Genomic DNA, 26856 nt, shown 5'->3' with positions numbered 1-26856 from the left:
ATAAAGTATCTGTCATGCCATTCATCACTTACAAACTCACAATGTCACTGAACCTTTTTACTGGCATTAACATTTACATAATGTAAGACTCCAAACCAATTTCTTTCCTACATGTACATGAATTTTGTGTTTTATTTTTTAACTATGCAGTATAGGTCTATATATGTTATGTGTATAATCATTTAAATTCTAACCACTTGTATGTAGACGAATCTCATTTCATGCATTCCTACACCTCACTGGCAGCCATAACTGGGTCCCCGTCGGTCACAATACACCCAAAATGTGAAATGATTCAGCCTTGGCGGGAATTCTAAACTGCATTCCATCACCCGTGCCGGCACCCGTGCTACACATAGACAAAAGAATGATGAAAGTTTACAACACAATACAATATAACATCGATTTTTAAGCGGCTTTAATTTCACCCAATTGGGCAGTCACAACACCAGTTTGGTCCAGCGGGGACCCAGTAATGACCGACCGAATCCTGACCATGACTTGGCTCATGAGATTCGTCTATAGTACCAATTGTTCCTTTCAAACTCATTCTTGAGCTTATCCCAATCAAATTTCTAAGCGGCACTTCACTTCACTTCACTTCACCTCACTCTTAAATATTGTATTTGTTGAACTTTAATATTAGCACCTACTCTTATTTATTAACACATTTTATGCCCAGAAGGGACACTCACATGTAACGGTAGTACGGGTATGTGTGGTGGTCAAGGATCACTTTTTCAGGCTCTCCTCGGCAGTTCCGAAGATCCACATTTGAAGATCATGCTCCAGTTCTTAGCTTCTTCAGCTCATTAGCTCAAATTTGGAATTTCGTAGCTCCATAGCCTTTAATTTGGCTCAATTTTAGTACATTTATAAAGAAACTGGTCAACATCTACATATATGGAGAGCTAGGTGCATTGATGATTTTAAAGTGAATTACATAATTTCCCTTTCTCTAATTGCAGGATGAACGTGACATGACAGACGCAGTGCAGAATCGCAATGAATCTGCTCGCCAAGCAGCTAACGTTCTCTACGCCAGTCGTTCCAATAGCAACGACCCTATCCCTCGACAATCTCATAGTAATGGGATGGCGGCGGCAGGGGTTAGTGAGAGGGAGTTGAAATTTTCCTCTGTGAGGAGAATGTTCTGTCTATTGACAGCTTTTGATTTTCTGTTGATGCTCCTACTCTGGATTATTTATATTAATGTAAGTTGCATTGATTCTTCATTCCTAATTTAAGCCCCCTTCTAATAAATGCCCCCACCATTTTTTTTCCACCAAACTGTTCCATAAATTCTGTCAAAATATCATGCAATACCTGCATTTTCGAAAATCAATCTCTGATTTCATGATATCCATGTGGCCCGTGTTATCAACAATATTTGTCGAAATCATAAATAGTCCAGTATCTACCAGGTTTTAATGTGCATCCCCCCATGACTCTACCAAACCAACTTTTTTAGTCTCCTTTTATGGTCCTACAACTCATTCATGATGTTAACAAAAAATATTTCCCGGCACTGCGACCATATTCATGGTTAAAGGTCAACTCAGTGGTCCAATTTCAAAGTTGCTCAAATCTGGTTAACAAGCACACCAAATTATTTGTCTCATTGCAAGGATTCAGAAAAAGTATAGTTTGACCTACATGTACCTGCCACATACCCTTCTTGAGTTAAGCAAAAAGGTCAGAAGGTCATTCCTTTTATATTCTGAATACAATTCGATATGTCTGATGTGCTCTTATGTCCCACCAAAAAATACTGTGCAAACGTTGTTACCAGAGCCCTTAACGCCCATCTTTTCAAAAATGCAATGCCCTGAGGGTGGTAGTTAGAGAGAATATCTATTAAAGAATTTTATTAAAGAAGTTTTAAAGAATTGTGTTAATGATTTTGATTTGAATAGGAGGTACCTATAATTCATTTTGCAAGTGAGCAGAATATATGGAATGAAATTTGGTATGGTCCAGCTTGGTGGTGCAAGAACCACCATTGTTTATAACATCAAGATGATTTCATTGACAATTGGTTTTATTGTTCTCTTTTGTTCTATTCCATACAGATCATTGGGCTTGGCATCAGAAATGGAATGATATGCCAAGTAATTAATTATGATTTCAAGACATCCATGTTTGACGTCGTAGCATTGTCTTTTGTACGGATGGGTCTGCTGCTGATAGCATATGCCGGCTTTAAGAGTAGACATTGGGCAATGGTAGCTGTAAGTGTCTAATCATGATTCCAGTAAAATACAGCGCTAGTTCAGTTTAGTTTTATTTCTCCACACATCAAAATAAGTAATACAGCGCAGTATATCATTTATATTATTACAGAGATAAGTTACAAAAGTAATGTGATAAATTGGAACAGATAGACAAGAGAATGATCAAAAATTAATTATAATGCAACAGTTAGATATCGAGAATGTAAGATAAAGTTTTTCAAACTAAGATATAGGCCTACCTTATAAATTTACTTTATTATATTATAAAACAAGCTGGATGGTGAAAACTAACCTGTTTTGCCGAATGAAACATCATAATCATATAGTTCTAACTGGCATCAAATTTTAATATTTTTGCAATTCAAGAGAAAATGGGCAATTGCAGTCACAAAATTCAAAGACTTGGCACAAGTCTAATTGTGAGTATAGGTTAGGATAGGCACCGGAGTTTTGTGCGGTTCGCGCAAAAGCGCACATTTTCGCGTATTTAGGTGTCCAAAGCGCATTTTGGGTTCCATCGAGAATGTTCACGATTTTGACCCATCGATAAGCTTAAAGTTAAAACTTACGATTTTATGCCCCAAATCGGCAGCATTTACAAGAAAATTTACGCAATATTGGTTCTAACTTCACTTATGTACATCAAAATACAAATAACGATCATTAAACCAAGCATAATGTGGGGAAATTTACCCTTGCTTTCGACATTTCGATCGACGATATGTGATGGTCGCCATCTTTATTTTTTATTTTTTTCCAGAAACTGGAAATGAACCCGGAATGAACCGGAAGTCGGTCGTAAGTGATTGACATGCCATCGTTTTACCGATGTTTTTCGTGTTTTGCATTGATAACAGGGGATCACGCATTTTGGCGCATTTTGACCTATTTTTTGGCGCATTTTCGTGCATTTTGAAAAGTGGCCAGCGCATTTTGCTGTTTTAAATCGCGCAAAACTCCGGTGCCTAGGTTAGGAGTGTGCTCATAATTTTAATATTTTGTGTTAATTTCGATAATTGGTTATAAAAGATAATAGCAATTCTGCTTTCCAGAAATTAGAATGCATATAACCTGAAATTAGTCTTAGTACAAATCTTTGGGTTTGATTTTCACAGTATAAAAAAAAATTTAAATATTTAAATTTGACTTTTATTGCCAGTTAGAACTTGCTAAAGGATTAGGTTGCAAGATGATATTTGTTTATCTTAAAAAAATGCCATATTTTTCTGGTATAATAAGGCAAACCAAATATAGAATTGTTATTTCAAAGATATCTGATTATTACAGTGCACTTCACACAGATTTTTTTAATGTAATTGTTTTACACTTCAATTACGCTTTTCTGTGAAAGTGATAAGAATCCGAGTTTGAATAATATCAACTTTCAGTTTATCTTAACATTCAAATGTTTTTCTTTTCATTTCCAGATAACAACTGCAATAACCAGTGCACTTCTGCTTTCAAAAGTCTTTATTTATGACTTTAGTGTAAGTATAGGAGCAATTAATTATTATAAAAGATACATGTTGAGGGGCCAGGTGGACTTACGGTCTTCTTGCCCTCAGGTCTTGTACAACAAGAATAGTACAAGCTGTATCAAAATGATTGGTACCCATCAGTTTTCATTGATAATGGATGAGCTTGACACATCCAAATTCATCATGAAAGCCAAATAATTTGTAGATTAATTGGAAAACAAGTCATAAACTATACATTCAGGATATTTCAAGAGTATCAGATGTTGTATTTGGAAGAGGCAGGCTTTTCAAGAAACATCAAAATTGATGGGTACCAATCATTTTGATACATACACCCTGTAGCCATAAATCATTAACTCTAACCCTACCACAAAGTAACTGAGAGCGCGGGTGTCCCACATGATCCTATTGCATCATCATGCTACCACACATGGGTGCGGAAAGCTTGGCCAGTCAAGGTACACCCTGTGGTGTGCTATCCCCAGATATGTGTCTAGCGTGATCGTGTGCGTGGCATGCGAGGGGTCCCGGGTTCGAATCCCGGGGGTAACAAGTGACTTCTTTCTTCACCTTCTCTCCTTTTTCGTTTTTTCTTTCCCTTCCGATAGCAAAAATACCATGGGTAGGGATAGGGTTAAAGAAGGAAGGGGAAACATGTAAAAAAATGTAAGAAATTGGAAATTTCCTGGGTGGGCGCTTATTGGGGCATGGGCGCTTATTGGAATGAATATGGTATGTATAGCAATGACATATGTTTGTGTGATTGCATAGCAATTTGGCTAGATTGTGTAGCAAAATGCTATGCGATACGGTTATATTATGCCCTGCAAGGAAGTTATTGTTGGGATTGGATGTAATTACTAATGCTAATCTATTTTATATGATCAGATAAGAAATACTGAATAATTTCCTCTTGGTTTTATTCACCACTACAGTTCACAGGTTGAATTTACCCATTTCCTGCCTTCCTATTCTTTGCTCAATAATAGTTTGTTGTTCAAGATTAAGTCCTGTAAAAACCAAATTTAATACATTGCTATAAGGCCAAAAAAGAAAAAGGTTTGTCTCAAAGCTCACGAGTGGTTTGAAAACAAATGCAAAATGTGATTTTTTATTTTTTTTATTCCCGGCTTGGTATTTTTATGGTATTTGGAGAAAAAAAGTATTTTTTCACCGAATTTTTCCGGAAAAACAATAAAAAATTTCTGCATTTCTTTTTTTTTTCAAATCATGCGAATTTACAAATGCGAGCGCAAGCTTTGACACAAACATTTTTTGGGCCTAGCTTATATGTGACCGTACAGCACGAATGAGCGGTAAATGTCCTCAATTGTATTCTGAGTTACAGTGTAAAATGGGCATGAAGGTCATATTCATAGGTATTTCAATTTGGTGCTACGTGTATCTCATTAAATGAGGTACACGTAGCACCAAATTGAGGTACCTATGAATACGACCTTCATGCCCATTTTACACTGTAACTCAGAATACAATTGAGGACATTTACGGCTCATTCGTTGTACGGTCACATATGCTATGTGTATTACATGGACAATTCCAAGCGTTGCGGAATGATGCAAACTGCCTTTGTACGAATTTCTTTTTGATGCAGCAGCCAAATATGTATTAACAGCACAAGGTGAATAGCATAATGTTAAAGTATTTTTGGTTAGTGAATGATTAAGGTAGGAGAAACTTTTCCAAACCACCATAATTTCCTAATTTGCATATGCGAAGTTCGCGTTGCGGAATGATGCGCACGGGACCAGTATTTTTTGCACTAAAACATTTTTGACAAACTCTGTGAGTTTAGTAATCTGAGATATTAAATTTGCCACTTAATCTAAAGCTTAGGATGTAAACTGACAATTGTCAGTATCGATTAAAAAAAAATTTGGGCATCGCCTCTTTATGCCAAATTTTCCGACACTAGGTCACGTTGCGGAATGATGCAAGGAGCGTTGCGGAATGATGCTGTGTGTAAAATCCCATAGAAAATGAAAAGCAGTTCATGTTTGAAAATAAAAATAAATAGATCAATAAATTTGAGTAAATTGTGTTTATATACTTGGCTACTTATGTTAGCTGACAAATATCAATATTTATCCAAAAATATTTATCACCGATTTTTTTAAATCAGATAACTTGTGTTGCATGGTCACATTTTGAAACTAAAATTATGTCAACATTTTGCTAGTCTAAAATTCTTGGAAGTGAAATTTAGCACTGGGTGTTAGCCATAGGATGTAACATAACAACTATCACCATCTATCAAGAAATAATCATCACTGTTTTTATTTTATCGTAAATTTAAAGAAAAAATCCTTGCAATCCATGAATCCTTATGGCGCTATGGAATGATGCAGGGGTTTTGTGGAGTTATGTCACTTACAATGGTTCAGGCAATGCTGAAACATCAATTACTGTAAAGATAATTCTGTGCAATGCATTTCAGAAAGTTCTAACCCAAAATTGTGAATATTTTTTTCAAACGGGCACATTATGAATTATGCATCAGTCATTCCAAGCGCTATGAATGATGCAACTTTAATTGGTCGTTACCGCCGCAAATTAGACTTTTTGAAAATTATTTTTGGGTCATTGGATAGGGATGAATAAATTTGCTTTGCATTCTAGTTTCAATGAAAATCAACCTTATTTTAAAATTGCAGTGGTAATAAATGATACTTTTATGCTATGGAATGATGCTTTTAATCGTAAAATTGGTACTCAAACAATGCTGACGGCTACACGTTATAAAATTTGAAAATTTCTGGTGTTTATATTTTGAGCTACTTATAAACTTTATATTCACATGCATAATTTGTTTCCAAAATTTTACAGTACAGAGCAGTTGCTGTGTTTTTAGTTTTGCTGCTTTTACCAGTCAAGAATATGCAAATTTATGCAAATTAGGATGTTTTTCTAACAATGGACACCATTTCCTCCTAAAAAAGTACGTTTTCAGAAAATATAGCTTTTTAGCTACAATATGAGACCAAAATCACATACTTGACTTGATTTTTAAATTTTGACAATTTGGGCGAGGTTGCTTGGAATTGACCACATACAGGACCTATTCTGTTGTTCGGTGACCCTACAGTGACACTATATTTGACAGTTGTGGGGGGGGAGACAGTTGAATTCCATGGTGTACAATGTCACATGGTTGACCAGAAAAATGTGAATTCAAGGGTCCTTTTCAGAGAAAGTGTTCAAAGTGCCTTTTTTTTCTACAAAAAGGGCTGTTTTCAAACGTCTACTTTGTGAGTTTAAGGGGTCCTTTTAGTGTTCCCTCTATTTCACAAGCATGCTTTCTCATTTGTACCAGGACCATCCACCAAACAATATAGAATATGATAAAAAGCATGTAATATGTGGTGTATTTTATCACCAATTTCATTAAAATCCTGTAAAGTACAGATAAATCCTGCTAAGGATACCTTTCAGATACAATCCAGTTTATGGTGTAAAATGTCCTGTTATGGGGTTCTTTTTACTCAAAAGGGTAAATCCTGTGACCTGTTTAGTGTATGTTTTGAAAAAAATTATCTGTACACTGAAATTTGACACCATAAAACCCCAAATTCATCATTTTCACCATGTCACTTAAAGGTGGTCTTGACCCTGGAATTATGGAAACTTCGGGCCTTATAACCACTAAATTGTTGGTCTAAAGTATATAAAACTATACATATTTAGAATGGCAAAGACTTGATAAATTCACCTGTGAGGTCAAATTTGTTTGGCCAAAAATATTTTTATTGATTTTTAAGAACTAGATAAAAATATCTAGTGCGGTTTTTATTTTATTTTTTTTTTATTTCGACCAACTTCACCAAAAATATTTGAAATTTGGATGAAAATCAGGCTTTTTCTGATTTTTGTTGTTGAAAATTGAGCATTTTTTGACCATTTTTAGTGCAAATTTCTCAAAGTTGGTCAAAATTTAAAAAAAAAATACAAAAAACTGTTCCTAGATATTTATATCTAGTTTTTAAAAATAACAAACTTTTTTTGCCCAAGAATTTTTTTGTTATTTTGACCGACAAAATTTGGGCCAAAAAAAACTGTGTTTTTTTCCTCCAAACATGAGCATTTTGGCCCAAATTTGACCTCACAGATGAATTCATCAACACTTTGCCATTCTAAAAATGTATACTTCAATATTCTTTAGACCAACAATTTAGCAGTTATGAGGCCCAAAAGTTTCCATAATTCCAGGGTTAAGACCACCCTTGTACAGCTGTAACATCAGAACTTTGTTTTTATATTCCAGTATGATGCCCATAAAGAGGATAAATGTGTTCTATACACCGATGTGGCCCATCCCGTTGATTACATACTTCTTATTACAAGTTTCACCGTGGCCTGGATTGAAGTATGGGTGTTAGACTTCAAGGTAATCCCAAGGGAAAGAAGAATGTTAGCATGTAAGTAGTGTTTAAGTTATTGTTCTGTACACCGACGTAGCCCATCCCGTTGATTACATACTTCTTATAACAAGTTTCTTTGTAGCCTGGATTGAAGTATGGGTGTTAGACTTCAAGGTAATCCCACAGGAAAGAAGAATGTTAGCATGTAAGTTGCATTTAAGGTTTTACCGTCGTCAGCCGATTTGACTTGATTATTGCGCCTGTTTTCAACGCGGCGTGCATACTCAGCGTCGTGCTTCGGCGTTGCTGCAGACAGCGCAAAGAACGATGCGTGTTGTGCGTGTCAATGCTATTTTTACGCACCGGCGATAACTAGGGCCACAAAATAAAGAAAACAATGTTTGCTGAGCGCAAAAAAAAGTGGCCGCTTAACATGTACAGCGTGTCCCAAAAGTAACTTAACATTGTGAATTTGCCATATCTCAAATATTTCCTACTTCATACCAAAATGGATAACATATTCACATAGATTAATCTTTTAGAATTATTCTGATACCAAAAACAGCATTATTGATGACCCCTTGACCTTACTATGCAACTGTACATATATATGTTTGTATCAAACCCACAAAAGCAAGCTCATTATGTTCTTTGTTCAAGCACATGAATGATGTGCTTCCCTGAACGATTGAGTTGGTTCACTCACTGCACACGCTACATTTAGGTATGAACATTCATGGATTACGTGCCCTAGCGTAAGCGTGACTGCTGTTTTAGATTATAATTAGGATAGATTGACAATATTAAACTTTACTTTAAAACAGTTTAAGTGAAGATGAATTTCAACGGATTCAGATCGAATGGTTCTTTGCCGAGAGAAAGTCGGACAAACTCACTCAAGTAAAGTTTAAGGAACATTTTAATGTAAATTATGCACCCAGCCGAAATACAATCCAGTAATAACTAGTGCAGAAATTCCTATCAACTGGATCTGTTCATAATCTACCTCGGGCAGGACGTGGAAGAACAGGAAGATCGGCTACAAACATCGATGCCATACGAAGAGCGGTACGTCGACTTTCAATGGAGAATAACGTATCGCGTACAACTGTTCATCGAATCCTCTGAAAAGATCTTAAGCAGTTTCCATATAAAATCCAGATAAAACACAAAATGAAGATTACGTATTGAAAACAAACAAACAAACAAACAAACATAGCAAAATTAAACAAAACAGATTTTAAAACGATAACACGTTTATCGTGTTATCACGTCTCAAATGACGAGACTTATTTTGCGTTTATAAAAGTGGGTTTTACGGTACGGTAGATATCCGTTAATTTCATGCCAAAGGGTCAATGACCACATAGACATGTTTGGTATCATAACATTTCTAAAAGAATTATCTACATACTGTGCAATTTTTGTAACAACACTATTAACCTAACGCAAGTTATGGCAAGTTTACAATGTTAAGTTACTTTTGGGACACCCTGTACAAACCAAATGCCAGCGTGCTTCCACTGATAACGGACCTGGACCCCATCCCCAAAGTAGGCCTACGACAGTAGGGTCCAATAGATGGTATGAAGTTATAGACTACCCACACAGAATCAGGGTATTTTTTAAACATTAGGCCTAAATGGTTAAATGGTTAAATTGGTTAATTCGTTTTAATAATATTTTGGCGTAAATGTTGGGTAAGCACTTTATTATAGGCCTATTAAAGGTTACGTTTGTAGAACGTTTCATAATGAAACACACCACAACAAAATTAAAAACATGTTGTGAAAATGTTATTGTAGACATATATTATTTTGGCAACATTGTCCCAAATTAGAATATGTTTTGCAGCAAGTGTTCAATGTTTTTGATTGTTATTTTTAAAATGTTTTAAAATGTTTAAAGCATTTTGTGTTATTGAGTAAAGACCTACTACGTGCACAGAATTCGTAATGCATGCGAATGATGCGATATAGACAACACCATCAAAACTATTCCGTTTCAAAAAAGGGTCATACATTAAATTATGATATCATAATTGGCATAATAAGTCTTTTATAGTCGACATCATCATAATTGTTCCTATTTAATATGGACACTTCTTAGCCTATAGAAGTATCTTAGGTAACTTTTTTTTACAGTGAAAACTTTCCTGCGTAAACAGACAATTCCTTTTTGTGGCCATATGCGTAAAACGAACGCTGATCCGGCATCAGATCGCGCTTGTATACCAAACGCTTGGTACGCATTTCCAACATATCCATGTACGCAATTAACTACGCATGGTGTCGCAGAAAAAATGCTTTTTGACCTATTTAGGTCAATTTACGCTTGAAAACAAGGTCCGTACCCCAATTTTTTTTTGCGCGATTTTACAGAGCATTTTCTTTTTCATAACATATATAAAATTTAAAAAATTTTGTCTCGACAATTTTTTTATACAACGCAAAAGGTGGTATATTTTGGGCAAATTGCTGATTTTGCCATTGAAGTGTACAGAGATTTTTGGAAATGTACACCTCTTTTAAAACGGCTGTAGCTCAAAAGTGAGGTCCGGCACCCCCTGTTTTTTTTCCTGATTTATTATCTACACATATTAATGTACAAAATATGTCAATTTAAAAAAATTTCGTCGATAGGTTTAGTTACGACGGTAAAACCTTAAGTTGAAAGCAAATTTATACTTCTACGCTACTCAAATTTCACTCACCAGAGCGCTTTCACTGGGTCAACCGGCGTCTTCAGCAGATGCTATTGCTCTGAAGATTTGTTGTTGCTAGCAGGCTGCAGAATAACCGAAGGCACGTGCCCAGTTGCCTTGATACCCTATTAATTGCTGCTATTCTTTAACATGTAATTGTCTCGTAAAATAGATGTGCCCTTTCAAAATTGCCTTGAAATGGGTGCCCTTCAGAATCCTTATTTTGCAGCCTGGTTGCTAGTGATGTCGTTTAGACAACTCCGATGACGTCACAGATTTAGATGACGCCATACTGGCAGATGTTGTGTTCGGGGAGTCAGGAGGTTTTTAAGTTATTTTCATACACTCTTAGATAGCAAGAACCAATCGGAGCAAACGTTAGAAAAATGCCAGAAGTTGATTAACTGTGTATAATGCACGTGCGCACTCTGCATACTACGGGCAGTGCTTTCTGATGCATTCATTTTTTTGCTGGTTGATGCATTTATATTTGCTTGCATTTCCAACATTTTTAGTGATGATTTTGTTATAATAATATAAAAAATCACAGGATTTTGTTTCTCGTGTATAAAATAGGTTAATAAATGGGTGTCACTTGTTGCTCGGGAAATTGTACAAAATAATGTACTTGTACAGAGATATTTCTTTTTTTTTTAATTTGAGTATAGTGTCACCCCCAATTTTGGAAAAGTTTCACCTAAAAAGGGATGGACTATACTGGACTAATACTGATAAAATTAAAAGAACATTTATTCTATAGATCTTCATTTTGATGTCTGGTTTTGCCTTCATCAGATTGCATTAACATTTGCCATCTGTCCTCTTCAGTAGCACATCTATGCTTGTTTCAAAAATGCAAAAATCTAAATTTTGACGTATTTTAAGGTATTCTGGTTCGGATTGCACTTGGTTTATCCCGATTCCATGCTCGCTCTCGCAGGTTTTCTCCGGGATCTCCGGTTTCCTCCTGCTTTCAAAAAAACGGTGATTAGTTGTTATCAAAAACTTCCTTCACCCAATGGAATTTGGGGAGCTGCACAGATAATTGGTGGATGTTACAATCTAAGTGCGGATAGGTCTGCGCCTGAGGTTCGGCTGCAACTGGCCTAGATGATGCGATCTGATTGTGATGATTCACCATGGCAGCGAAATTACAGCACTTTGAATCCTTCAAGGTCTAGCTGGAAAATGGCGCTATATAAATCCGAAATTTATTATTTATTTATTATTTATAAATGATCCCTTCAAGATTTTAATGTGGCAGTACACTTTCTTGAACCCTTTTATAACAGACCAACATCGGAACATGTCGAATTCAACAGATTGGTCACCTCTGCCGTATGAACGGAATCAAAATGGTAACACAACCCTAGGGACATGGTTCATTAATCTCTATATCCACACATGCACATAGAATGACCTTTTGTGGTTCTGAGTGTGATACTTGCACTGCTTAAGCCCATATCATACTATAGCAATGGCAGCGTGTGATTCAAAAATTGCTAGTGATCAAATCGCTATCGCTACCAGTGTTCAGTTGTGGGTAGCAGCACAGTCAACTGGTTGTGATTTGATGCAGGGGTATGCTAGCAACATATCGATCGGATATCCGCTAAGAAGTTATGTCACAAAAATGCTGTGTTCCTTGTGATTGCTTAGTATGATAGGGCATTCATGTGAAGATACTTGTAAGGATAATACTTATGGATGGAGATTATTGAACGATGACTTTGGAGATGAGATTGCTCATAATGTAAACAAACATGTGCTGACTGATCATCAAAACTCGTATGGCCTTCCATGTTATTTTATTCACATTTCCGTACGATGTGATATACCATACCATTTCATTGTGTTCAGACATACAAGTCCTCATAAAACTCTACGTTTAATGGCCAAAATATCCAGTCATGTATATGCACGGAATTGCTGGCCAGGCCAGCGAAACCCCTGTGGCTACCAGTCGGTCCTATGGTTGGCGTGCGAAGGGTCTAAGGTTCGAATCCCAGGGGTACCATGTGACTTCTTTGTTCATCTTGTCTCCATTTTCGTTTCTTCTTTCCGATAGCAAAAAACCCATTGCTAATTTTGCTAATGCATGAGATTTTACTACGTTGGTGTGAGAAGGCCAAATGCGTGAGAGTTGACAGTCCTGATGTGCGTCCACGACTAACCTATTAGTATGACAGAAGGAAGTGTCTGTTTTGTATTTGGCTTTTTGTGTAATTACTGTTTGCTGTTATTCTTCTTTCATTTTAGTTTGGTTTTGATGATATCTTTAGTACGTTCAATCAACTTTTATGGACAATATCACAGATGAAGTTCACAGTGGCGTAGCCAGCACTTTTGGGGCCAAGACAAATTTTAAGGGGGAAAAAAGGACAAAAGGCCTAAAAATCTTAAATATTGGGGCAGCCACCATCCCACAGGGGGGGTCAATAAGGAGGCAAGACTTTCCACAGGGGGAAAGAAGGGGGTAAGACTTTCCACAGGGGGGTAGCTTACCCCCCCCCTCTTGGCTATACCACTGAAAGTTGATGGTGTCATCAGTGTTCATTATCATTGACCTGCAAGTCAATCAATATTCCTAACATTAAAATCACTAATGGTTCATAATGTACAATGTACTCTGCAGGAAATTTGCAAAATTAAGTTAATTGTGATTGTAGTTGAAAATAGCAATCTTTTAGGCATATAGTAGCTGCCCCCACTCAATGATTTGGTGAATCAAAAAATCTAAAAACAATCAAAAATTAGATTCTTGCATTTCTGTAAGAAGTATAGGTGTGCTATAGTGTGTCTCGTCTCAAGTTGAGAGTAACGCCAATTTGGATTACGCAGTGGCAGATTCAAATTAGTGCATTTTGCGGTTGTGTCGGCAGGGTATGGGAAAATCGCCCTTCTACGCGTGTGTATACACCCCATGGGATTAAGTTAGCGCATGTGGATCGAATCTGCGACTGTGAAATCCAACATGAGGTTACTCTCAATACTGTGCAAGTGATTAGCCCAAACAGTGAACCCTAGTGGAAATTTGAATTGAATGAATGCAGCCTGACATAGCGTGCGATTTTTTTGCGTACACTGCGCGAGCGATGTATGCCAGCATGTGCAACTGTGTGTGAGTAACACAGAAGTGAATCCAACCATGCCAATGCACTCCTGATTGGTTAGTATTGTATCCAAGGTCGTGTGTTCGCGTTGTAGTTTGAAATTCGCGATTTACAATTTACAGCTGTTGAAAGCTGTGTTCATTCAATTGAAATTCCTACTATAATAAGGATAACATTTGAAATTTAAGTAAATGTTGGAGATGTCTCAGTTTTCTTCATTTTCTGTCATTTTCTTCCTTTTTGTAAATTTTCTAATGAAAAACAAAAATTCCTAATGAGAATTATTTTGACTTATCTTTCATTTTTAAGTCATGCCTACAATTTCAATTGTGCTAAAAGTAAAGTCAATATTCATGGATTTTTCTTAAACTGGTGGAAATGTTAACCTTTTGCAGACATGCCAGCTAGTATGTATTTAGTACGGTAAAACATGAAAAATATGGTGATATGGTCAACTCCAAAAAATAAAGGTATTTGATAATCTTGACCAAAATAAGAATATTAAAGTCATGCCTCAATAAGATAAACTACTTGCAGTAATCAGCATGCTTCTATATGTAGCTTTTACCGCCACTGATATTACTGCCTGAACAATTGAACAGAGCCTGCTTGAAAGGGTACCATTTGCAGTATTCACACTTCGACAAAGCACTTGCAGTGTTTGTTTGTGTTTAACTTTTCGTTCATGTATGGCACCAATTTCACCAAAAACATAAATAATGACATCCAAAGATTGGAAGAAAACAGTGTTTTAAGGATGAATACGCTGTAAAATGGAATTTTATTGTGAAGAATAGGAAATGCATTCACAGCGCAAGATGCATAACATGCGATTTGCTGGTACAAATTTAGAAAACTACTGTTTTGGGGTGCAAAATACGGGTTTTTTTTGGTTGTCTGAGTACGTAAAACTGGATTTTAAAGTTGGCATGTCTGCTTTTGGTACAATGTGATGGCCAGAGGACTTGCATTTACAAAACTTTCATCATCTTTTTTAAATATTTTCATTCATCTATCATTCCTTGTTGTTGGGATTTTTTGGTATGACTGATAATTTCCCGCTGGGAAGAAGTTTCCAGTTTTCCACTTTTTTCCCTGCCATGTTGTGTGGGAGTTGATATGGGGTATCACATGAAAGATGATTGGGCTATTTCAGTTGGAATCCACACACTTCCTATGGAAAACATAATTACTCTCCCACACAGGGGTGTAGATTTTAAATGGAATCACTGATTCAGGTTGTCCCATTTGAAATTTACACTCCCTGGTTGGAAGATTAAGGTCATGTCTTCCATAGTTGGTGTATGGATTTCAATTGGAATATTCCATTTCATGGAGGATGGGTGGCATTAATTACAGCTCATAGAGGAAAGAGATGAACAAAGAAAGTACCACCAGTCAAAAGTCCCCGTGTATTGTATGGTCAACTATGGTGTAAGTTCTCGCATATTCATGAGGGCCGATTGTTCGATCGTGTCGTGGTATTTGCATAGCAGTCTCGCCTGTTGCATTTCACGGAACAATCGGCCCTCATTATCGGATGAGGCGGAGACTTTGACTGGTGGTACGCGCTCTGTAGTACTCTGTGTTACAGCTGCACATCCAGTATACCATTTTCCCAGATTTGAGGGCAAAAATAAATTAAAGCCATGTTGTAAAAAATAGATTAGTATTTGTTTTCCATAAAATGTTAGCTCTGTCAGATATGACCCTTTTTAATTTTGAGCAAACAAGTGAGGTAAAGCATAGAAAACAGGAATTTACTTCCAGCGCAGATGTCGCAAATGCATGTCACTCCGTCGGTTGTGCTACGGCACGGGCCTTTGATGGATATGTACCATCCCACATGCCATGTATTGTGTTGTGAACATCGTTTACTTGTTCAACTAATATTTCCATCGTAATAATAAAACAATGGTTCAAGCATTTTATTCAAAATCTCGAATCTTGACAAAACTACAACACCGTAAGTCTCGGTTATTTTTGCAGGGCCTGTTAGTCATAAAGTAAATTAATATTACATGTGTAAAAAAACTGAATTTTGAAAAATATTGAGGGCGTCCTCCTCGGCAAATGTTACAATATGGCTTTAAATTGCCCACTCAGTCAATTATCCTTATTTACCTCCCTGGTACATTAAGCTTCACAAGATATTGACTATTGCTTTTGATGATCTTATTACAGCTGTTCATCATCACAGTATATCTCAATCAGGGAATTCAGAGCGGACACCATTACTTAGCGAGCAGAATACTTACAGATCTCCCACATTGTATGGTGGACAACAAGGGTTTTACTCTCCAATTGGAACACCAAAAGGTATGTTGCTTGCACATACATGTACACTGCGCACAAAAAGTATACATATGTGTACATCCATATCAAAACGATGCACTTGTCGGCTGCTACATGTGTCTCATTTCACGTAATAGCTAAAAATATAAACCAGACTCATCTCAAGTGGAGATCTCTTCAAATAATCACCAAGTCACATGGTATTCCTAAACCAAGTGACCTCCACTTGAGATGAGTCTAGTATTTATTCTTAGCTAGCATGTGAAATGAGACACATGTACATGTAGCAGCCGACAAGTGCATCGTTTTGATATGGATGTACACATATGCACTTAAAACAAAGCAATATGGTAAAGACACTGAACCTAAAATAGTAGTCAATAGATGGGAATGTTGTTCTGTGTATTTTGATACCTCATTCGACACAATGCAATTTTATTTTCCCCAAATTATACCACTTTGAATGAAAACAGGAGAATTTCAAAGTGCACTTACGTGGACTTTTCTCTCGAAACACGCTAACTATGAGCACGGCGATTGAGTATTGATCAGTCATGCAGTAATGAGGAATTTTCAAAATGACACACACAGAAGTAATTTTTGTATATTTCAATTTTTTCTGTAAAAATTTGGCTCTAATAAAGTGTAATTAAGTAATTGCAAAGGGCTCTAAACAATCATGCCAGATGTATTACGACTCTAAGCCAAGACGATTTTACTGTATTTCAACTAACATTTTTACTCTTTTCATGCTAAAAGTGATAGAAAAGTAAAGGATACAATTTGAATAAGTAAAGCAGCTAATTAGAGGAGGGTGCAAATTAGGTTGAATATGATAGGAACATATTTGTTTATGACACTGGCTTGTTGTGCAAGACAATTATTGTTGTGTCACCTCTACATACCTATTCATTCTTCTTGGTTTTCTTCATAGAATCAGACACCGAGTCAGAGAGCGGTGAGGAGAGTCCATATAGCGGGAGTTATAAGACTGGATTTCAGTCGCTGCCTAACAGTCAACGAGGGAGCTCTGTTAACCTTGCAGCATCCATACAGGTATGTATTCTCACTCAATTTATACAACATTTATGATTTGTCATATCTGAAGGAATATTGATTTTGGTTAAGTCATATGTCCCAGTTTGCTTTGGGGGAGGCAAAACAAGGGCATTCCTGGTTCACTGATGAGCTGAGGGGGAGGGGCAACATTTCCAAATTGTCTTACTGATCCACTACTAAAAGGGACAAATACACAGAAAACATGAGAAAATTTGTAATTGTAACACTAAAATAGGTCAATTTGAGGACAATTGGGGCCTAAAACCAGGCTATATACATTGTAGTAAGATACATGTTATAACATTTGGTCAATTATGTCTAGGTATTTTGAGCTAGGGCAGGCAACTTGCTCCCCGCAGGTTGGTATGCCACGGAGGCAAAATTTATGGCTTTCATAAATAAACCATTTGAACTCGCCCACACACTTTGAGTTTAGAAAGGAAAAAAAATGACCCACAGCCTGCAGAGGCTTGCAAATGTATCAGCTCAAATTTAGGATAAGCAAAACTGTTCAAATGGTTTGTCAATTGCAATTTTCATAGCTATGATAGGTAATGGCATTTGAAATATATATATAAACATATTATAAAGATTGTATCAGAAACTGTCCAGCTCTATTTTTCTTTTAAAGACAAGAGTAATTTCAAATAGTAAAATGCTGTCTTAATCAGTGAAAAAGTTTCATCAAATAACTTTTATTTTGTAGCCTAGATTTAAGGGTGTAATGGGTAATTTCAATAGTCTGGCATGTAAGATAGTTGTAAATTATGTTTTTATTTTGCCTTTCTGAATTTCAGGAGCAAGAATATATCCAAAAAGCCAAAGAATCAACAAAAATAATGGACAAAGTGCTAGCTACCAAAGAAGGCTGGGTGATGGAAAAGCAGAGTGATACAGTCACTTTAGACAGTCATACGTTTGAAGGAATCACGGGGAAGGTTTATAGGTTAATGGTAAGGCAAAAGAGTGTCAGAGTTTGGTACCTTTGTTAGTGTTAAAGATATGCTAACAAAGCCTGCTAGTGGTTATGCCGAAAGCCATGTATTAAAGACAAAAGTATGACATTTTACATGAATCTAGCTACATGTATTTGAATGGGGCTTCAACTTTGTCAATATTGCTGTTTTCCTTTGTTTTTGTCACATTGTTCATTTTAAAAATACCTAATGACAATTTTAATGTCTTATCCTTCACTTCATGCACAATTTTCAATTTTTGGCCCGCATAATTCTAGTTTTATACACTTTCAATGGGATCACTGAATATAAGCTTTTAAATATTTGATGTCAATGCTTTTCTATCCTCATTATTTTACAGGGAGATGTTCCGATAGCAGCAGAACAACTAGTGCATATCCTATGGGAAGATATAGACAATACTAGACAATGGAACAATACAGTACTAGAAGTAAAAACATTACAACAAATAGATGATCATATAGATATTATTTATACTCAAGCAGCTCCTGGGCCTGGCAATGTAGTAGCTAGTAGGTGAGTACCGTTTTTTTTTTGCCTTATTTGGTTTCCTCAGATCAGTGAAAAAAATCCTTTGTGCACTTTGTAGTCACCTTGATTTTTGAAATCTACTCTCACTTCGGTTGTGTTCAATAACTGGTACCTTATTTATTGTGCGTACTGTATATGATCCAACACATCAACACACAGCAGTTGTTTTCTAAAATTGCCAGTTTGATTTACATGCCTATATTTTATATGCAATTTGTATATTAACTCTCTTCACGCGGGTGTCGACTGCAGACAACATGTTTCAAAAAAAAAATTTAAATCCAAGAATTTCAGAAATGTAAATTTTCATGACCATATTTGGAATCAGCATGAAAAATGCATTAAAATGAGTACAAACAAGCCTAGTATTGGTTCAGTAGTTCTTAAGATAGCTCTTGATATTTTGAGAAAATATTTCAAAACTTGAACTTTTTTCCGTTGAAGCGCATGGCTAGCACGCAGAGCATTAATAGCTGTATGGTGGAAGGCAAGCAAAATATGTTTGTGTGAAATGGAATATCTTTGATTCTCTTTGTCTTTTTGCAGGGATTTTGTAATTGTAAGGAATTATTGGGAGCGTGGTGATAGGCATCAATGTAGCAGTATTGGTGCAGAACATCCAGCTAAGCCACCTACTGATAATATTGTGAGGTAAGTAGTAATAGGGTCTACTCCCGATTCCAGAAAATACAGCACTAATTGTTTTGGATTAACAATATATTATTCTGTTTTGCCAAATGAAACGGCTAAATTTAATATTATGCCAATTTTTGGAGATAAGGACCAAAAACATACATTTTGCGGGTGTTTTTTTGAAAGCTGAAATAAGCAAAAAATAGCGGAAATAGTATGGTTCTGTGGGCGCCTGAGTATTAACCAAGTTTTGGAGATAAGGGTAAAAACATGCATTTTAGGGTGTTTTTTCGTCAGCTGTAATAATCAGAAAATTGTGGAAATAGTTTGGGTCTGTGGGCACCTATCTCTGATCAGTGGCCTTTTAAAAGTAAACACAATTGTCTGTTTACGACAAATTCATATTTATATACATTGTATTGACTTGCATTTATTTTATACGTTTACAAAAAATAATCAATTTCGCAACCATACAATTTCACACTTCACCAATGTTGATTTCTTTCGTTTTAATGCATAGGGGCTACAATGGCACAGGAGGTTGGGTTATAGAACCAGTAGAAGGCGACCAAACCAAATGTAAATTTACTTGGTTACTACACTCAGATCTCAAATTTAAGGTAATGCTGATACCATGATAGAACAACTATACTATGATTAGCTTGTAATAGGCGAGAATTAATCGGTAATAATGCGCGAGTCAATAAAGTCCAAACTTACACCCGCGTAAATCACAAAAGAGCGCATCAGTTACACCATACACAACATATAGGTGCTGCGCCCAGCTATGTGTATGTCATTCTATATCAATCCACGATGTTATGAATCCCGCCTATTATGAGCTGATCAGAGTATACCCCCTTCCCTACTCTAAATTGCGTAGTCTATATATATGTGTATGGCTATAACATTGAATGTGCATATCATGATTTCAGCATCCTCACTTTAGGGTATAGCACAATAGCTTATTTGATTCAGTTGATTCAGACATAAAATTTTAGAGTTGTGCATAATTGCATGTATTACAGTGCCTTATAGGCCACTGTGTGGAAATGGATGATGCCTTTGCCAAATGACAAGAAAGGCTATGCACAGAAACAAATCAATTTTTTGGAGGAAGTGATGGAATGAGGCTGTGGATCATAAAATGCCCCTTGAATGGAGAAGCAGGCTGGATTAGAGCTTGATTAAGATTGGTCTGAATCCTGGAATTATGGAAACTTTTGGGCCTCATAACTGCTAAATTGTTGGTGTAATGTATATAAAAGTATACATATTTAGAATGGCAAAGACTTGATCAATTCATCTGTGAGGTCAAATTTGGGCCAAAATGCCATTTTTGGCCCATAATCCCAAATATAACGGTTTTTGGCCCACTTCTTTTTCGTTAAGTGTAACAAACAAATTCTTGGGCCAAATTTTTTTTTATTAATTTTTAAAAACTAGATAAAAATATCTAGGAGCCTTTTATTTATTTTTATTTTGACCAACTTCACCAAAAATATTTTAAATTTGGGCGAAAATATGGGTGGTTTTTTATGATTTTTTTGCCCAAATGAGCATTTTGGCCCAAATTTGACCTCACAGATGAACTTATCAAGTCTTTGCCATTCTAAATATGTATACTTTTATATACTTTAGACCAACAATTTAGCAGTTATGAGGCCCGAAAGTTTCCATAATTCCAGGGTTCAGACCAATCTTAATAAGTAGTGGATTAATTGAAATCCAGCTGTACACTCAGGTGAAATCTGGAATCTTAATCTATTCACCCTTTGCACAGATCCACCACCTTGCTACCAAAATAAGGTTTTCCTTGCAAATGCATGGGCAAAATATGAATTAACGCACCAGAAAGCTCTTGCAAAGCATACACTTTGTGGGTAGATCCTCGTTTTGAGATGGCTGTGCAGAGGGTTTAATATATATTACTCTTTGCAAGGTCATCTCAAAATGACGCTCAACTGGTGGTGACTTATTTGGTTTAATTACTTGGTATATACATAGTAGATTAGCCATTCTAAGGGCAGGACTTATATAATGTTTTTGAATGACACCACAGTTGGTGCAGAAACAACCTGACATGGTAAATGGCTGCAATGCTTTACCACCATATTGGAGTAGAAGTGGTTTGTAATCTGTGTTGTGGAATGCCTGCAGAAATGCAACTGAAGTGCAAGAGATGAAACTGTTATGCGCATACCACATATTTTTATGATCTTTCACGTAAACGGGAAGACACACAACACCCTAAAACAGGAAGTCATGTAATGCATGCATGATTTGTTACACACGGATGATCGCATGATCAGCCCTCATGAATATGTGAGAATTCACAGCATACAAAGCCAGCCAGGGCTTTGCCTGTTAATGAATGGTCTGTGTTTTTTAAGATATCAAAAACAAATAGACAAAAATGAGATTTCAACTTTGTGGGTTCACACATTTTTTGTTTTTTTAATTTTTAGTTGTATTAATTTTCATCATTTACTGGGTATTTTGTTTCTTTGTATAATTCTGTCATATTTTCTTTGATTATATTCTTCATCATCATCACTTCTGTTTTCTTTGACCACATAAAGAGCGGGGTGAGTAAGATCTGCCTATCAGCATGGGAATCATATGGATCAATTACTACTAACATGCATATGTTCATTTATCCATTAATTATTATACAGCATGTCCCAAAAGTCTCTTTACCATAAAGATAAATTACTACTAACATTTTCATTTTATCCATTTACAAAAATTATTTTGCAACATGTCCCAAAAGTCTCTTTATCATTGTAGCCTTCGCTATGACTGACTTGAATGTTTCCTTTCTTTGGGTAAAAGACTGATTTTCGATAAACAAAAGAATAATGGCAAATTTGGTATCAAAGTTATTGTTGACGTGCTCTCTTATTATGTTTTCAAATTGTTGGTACAATTTCTCTGGCAAGAAATATTTAGGCTTAAATTGGTAAAGATGCTTTTGTCACACCAAGTTATTTTCCCACAAAGTCTTGTTAAAACCCCTACATATCATTTACATCAGCATTTTGAATTTTAAACATTGGGCTATTCCACCCAAAAATCCACCCCTCATGGACCTTAATCTCCTACATAGGGGGGTGTAGATTTCAAATAGAGTCATCCATTCAGGTGCTGTAGCCCCATTTGAAATTTACACTCCCTGCATGGAAGTGTAAAGATTAAGTGTCTAAGAAAGGTAAGAAAAAAATTCTTTGGTAAAAGATATTTTTATTAATTTTTACAAAATTAGACAAAAATATCAATTTTTTTTAAATTTTGACCAATTGTGAGAAATTTTCACCCAACTCAATTTTGCAACAACAACAACAAAAAATCATAAAAAAGCAAATGTCTACCATGATTGGTAATGTTGATCAAATAAAAAAAATGTTTCCTAGATATTTTTATCTATTTTTTTGAAAATTAAAATTTTTTTTACTGAAGAGTTATTTGTTTTGTTGTCCCTAAAAATTTGGATAAACTATGTTTTGGTGCGATTTACTCCAAAAAAATCTTTGCTTTTTCCAGATTTTTGGAAATATTTTGAAGGAAAAAAAAACACCCATCTCTAAACCAGTTTTCTGTTATAAACACCAAGTTATACCAAAAAGTGTGAAAATACACCCCAAATCTGCAGCATAACCCCGTACCCATGTTTCCACCAAGAACTCAATACATATTTCACCAACCAACATGCAAATTTGTTGAAGGTGCCATCTTCTTTTAAATTCATTGAAATATGTGACATGATCTGGTCCATAGGGGCCAAAGGCAGCAATTTTGAAATTGAGATAAAGGCAAATATATGAGGTCAAAAACAATAAAATATATAAGAAAATATACATCACAAAACTTCATAACTTTAAAACCAATTATGCTAGACCTTTGGTGTTTTCAGTATATGATAGACTAATGATTGTATAAGGTAATAATTGTAATAACTCAATTTTTCAAAAATGCCTCTTTTGGCTCCCATGGACCAGATCGTGTCACGTATTCTAAGTTCATATTTCATCCAAGATCTAGAGCCTGCATTTTCACCTGTGCAACATACTTTCATGCCATGATTTTACTTCTCTTTTATTTCAGAGAGGGGAACATTTTTTGCGATTTTGTGAGATTATTTCATATTCATACTTAGATAGCGAGAACCAATCAGAACAAGCGTTAGAAAAATCCAAACCATGCATTGATTAAATGTCGCGTAGGATTGATTCATTTTTCGGGGGTTGATGCATTTATATTTGGTTCTATTTTCCAATATTTTTAGTGATAATTTTGTTATAAAAAAAGTAAAAATCACATGTTTTTTTCTTCTCGTGTATGAAATAGGTTAATGAACTCGATTAATTGTTGCTCGAGAAATTAGACAAAATAATGCACTTGCGCTGATGTTGATGCGTCTAATGCACTCCCCTTCGGGCTCGTGCATTAGACGCATCAACATCAGCGCAGCATTGTATTATTTTGTCTAATTTCTCCCAACAAGTAATACTCGTTCATTAACCTATAATTGTAGTGTAAGAAAGGCATGTTCAGTGCTTGCTGATCTTGTGTTAGCAATATGGGCTATCCCATTTGTAATTCACACTCCCCCTGTGTGAGATTTTCCACAGAGAAAGTATGGGTTTCAATGAGAATAGACAATTGGGTAACTTGAAATACTCAGTCCCGTGTTTGTTTCAAACAAAACATATTCAAATTACAAGGATGAGATGTTATGGTCTTTGAAGTCTGACAATTCTTATGTACTGCATTCACATGATGAAGAATCAGTCTTGCACTTGCATAACATTTAGTTTTTAGTTTGTTTGCTACCTGTTAATATGCTTAGCATTCCTTGAATAACACCAATTTTCTTGACCTTTTACTATTATCACACTAATATTAATTATGTTTCTGTTAGAATTACATTAAATATTGATTATCTTTGCATTTTGATTGAACACTACATTTTAATATTATTGAATTACACTAATATTCATCTTGACATTTTTCCATTACACTAATATTAATTTTCTTTATGTTTTTAATGACACTAATATTCCATTGATCATGCTAATGTTTCAATTCAAAAAAACATAACTGACAGTTTTGTTAAAATAAAAATATTATCATGGGTAGGTCCATTGAAATAGTACCTACCCATTATATATATCATGCTCATGTGAGTAAACACCTCCAAGGGGTTGAGTCTCTAATTATAAAAGTGTCAGTCACTTTGAGGTGCCCATGCGGTGGGGTTTCCATGTGAAACGTATGATCCTTCTTGTAAAGTACCAAAATTTTAGGAGCAGGAATTGGCCAATGATAGAGTGAAATTCTGATTGAAACCCTGAAAGTGTCTGCTGGATACAAAGCTCAAGTTCCCTCTATGTGAACTTAGAGGCAGGGTTGTTAATATTCAGTGAGTCTCATGCTCTCACACCAAGGTAGTAACATTTCATGCAGGTCTGCCATCTCTCACACATTCACATGCCAAGGTAGTAAAATCTTATGCATCTTCATCAATTGTTGTCCCTTACACCTACCCCCCTCCACTTTTAAAATTTTTGAGTGCCATGGCTAAAAAAGTGATTAAAATTTTAGTTGGCAAACCATATTTCCATCCCATATGCTCCTCAACAATATCTCACTCCATGCAATTCTGTAAAAAAAGCATAAAACTGACCATAACTTTAAAACAGGCTAACCTAACCCTAAGTTTCCATTGACTTACATGTTATACATTTTGATACTGACCTGTAGTGATAATGTCAGTAATGTGTTTTTACCTTTAAAAGGTGACATGGTTCATGTTGCAATCCTGCATTATTTTCAGCAAAAAGATGGTGTTGATATATTTATTACTGACATTTTGTCTCATTATTTGTCTCTTTACTTTGTTCAGGTTTGGACACCTCAAGCAATCATTGATACCGCATTATGTCATGTCCTATTTGAGATGCATTCAAACCTCATCAAACATGTCCAGAAAACATACCTGGATAGTACAACAGTAAGTGTTGATGAAACAGGTGATGCTGGGAACCAGCCATCATAGGTGTATACAGCTTCAGGAATGAGCAAGAGGATGTCAGGAGCCACATGATTCAGACAACATTCCTAATAGCTATGAGTATTGGTGAACAACATTATGCTGGGAGCCAGCCATCATGATAAATCTGCACAGTAAGATGCCAGAAACCATTATGTTCAGAAACATTCCTGAATACTACAGCTACAAATTTGTCGAGAATCATGCAGTCTTAGTTTGCGAGAATCAAGATCATCCCAAAATCATGCCTATAGACCTATCCAATTCAAGATTGCAAAAGAGCAGTATTTATTCAGTAAGCTATGGGGTCAAATTGGTGCACAATGAATCAGGCAGAATCATGTACCCTTTTGAGTGAAAGTACAACATATTTAGCCAAAATGTGACAGTAAAAGAATGAAAAATGCAAATGTTTGTCGTCTGCAGCACATTTGATTTGGTCTTCATGTGGTCTTCGCAATATAAATATCAATCTGTTGCACAAGCCATACCCAATGCTTGACCGTGTCTTAATTTCACACAGATTTGTGCTCAGACGTAATAGTTGTGTTTGCGTTAGCGTCGATGACGCGGAATAGTAAACGGAGTCATCCATAACAAACTTCAGAAAACTTCGAATTGGTCTATTCCACCCACTGTAAGTTAACATTATTCTCTTGATCCTTGCAAGATGAGTTTGTGAGAATCAATTTTGAGTCACACAAAGCTCAATGAAGTGGCACCCATGAATACTTTAGTGATTATTGTCAAGTATGATCACTAAATGTTGGAATCAACCATGACAGCATGGTGAGTGACCAAAAGAACACCAGGAACTGTATTTACTTAATCTTGTGTGAATAGCACAACAGTTTATGTTATCGGCAAATTAGGCTCTTATGCAGGATTGAGATATGCTTGATTATGCAGTCAAACCGTGCACATGTTATGTTAGTTGAATGACATATTTTATTTTTAAAAAAACATGTTTTTTCCCGAAACATTCCTACTATTTGTATGAAATTTAATGGGCTATACCAATGGAAACATAACCCTTATGGAAGACATAACCTTAATCTTACACACACAGGGAGTGTGAATTAATGTGTGACTCCATTTGAAATTTACAACCCCTGTGTGGGTGATTAAGAGCATGTCTTCCACAGGGGTTTATGGATTGATTTCAAATGGAATAGCCCAAATGTATAGCTTTTATAAAGGGACAATTATGCATACCTTCTAAAAAATAACAGTATATTAAATGCAGGAGTGGAAATTAGTATCAGCTTGCTTGCTATTGGCTAATATATTTGCTCTTATGCTATATGAAAAAGTTCGACAATAATTAGCCCAGCTGATCGGTAAAACAACTGTATAAGTGGTAATTTTCGCATACAGTTATTTTTGCGAATTGGGAGTGAGAGA

General features: G+C 35.8%; 1 protein-coding gene across 10 annotated transcripts in view; it reads left to right on the top strand.

Moving 5' to 3' along the window:
* The window catches only part of LOC140143032 (stAR-related lipid transfer protein 3-like), a 38982-nt gene extending 12912 nt beyond the window's left edge, over positions 1-26070 (top strand). For 7 of the 10 annotated variants that reach the window (XM_072165072.1, XM_072165067.1, XM_072165065.1 and 4 more), the window contains 11 exons: positions 969-1214; positions 2073-2231; positions 3662-3721; positions 7992-8145; positions 16090-16224; positions 17135-17256; positions 18057-18212; positions 18577-18752; positions 19314-19418; positions 19921-20020; positions 25306-26070. In XM_072165072.1, coding sequence (XP_072021173.1) covers positions 969-1214; positions 2073-2231; positions 3662-3721; positions 7992-8145; positions 16090-16224; positions 17135-17256; positions 18057-18212; positions 18577-18752; positions 19314-19418; positions 19921-20020; positions 25306-25458 — 1566 coding nt within the window. In that variant the 3' untranslated portion in view covers positions 25459-26070. The remainder of the gene's footprint in view (positions 1-968; positions 1215-2072; positions 2232-3661; positions 3722-7991; positions 8146-16089; positions 16225-17134; positions 17257-18056; positions 18213-18576; positions 18753-19313; positions 19419-19920; positions 20021-25305) is intronic. The other 3 variants (XM_072165075.1, XM_072165069.1, XM_072165070.1) reach the window with 1 other exon arrangement.
* The last annotated feature ends 786 nt before the right edge of the window (positions 26071-26856 follow it).

The sequence above is a fragment of the Amphiura filiformis genome, chromosome 20 (assembly GCF_039555335.1).
Source record: "Amphiura filiformis chromosome 20, Afil_fr2py, whole genome shotgun sequence".
In the NCBI taxonomy this organism is placed as follows: Eukaryota; Metazoa; Echinodermata; class Ophiuroidea; order Amphilepidida; family Amphiuridae; genus Amphiura; species Amphiura filiformis.
The sequence above is the reverse complement of the archived record's forward strand: the minus strand, read 5'-3'. Positions and strand labels throughout refer to the sequence as shown.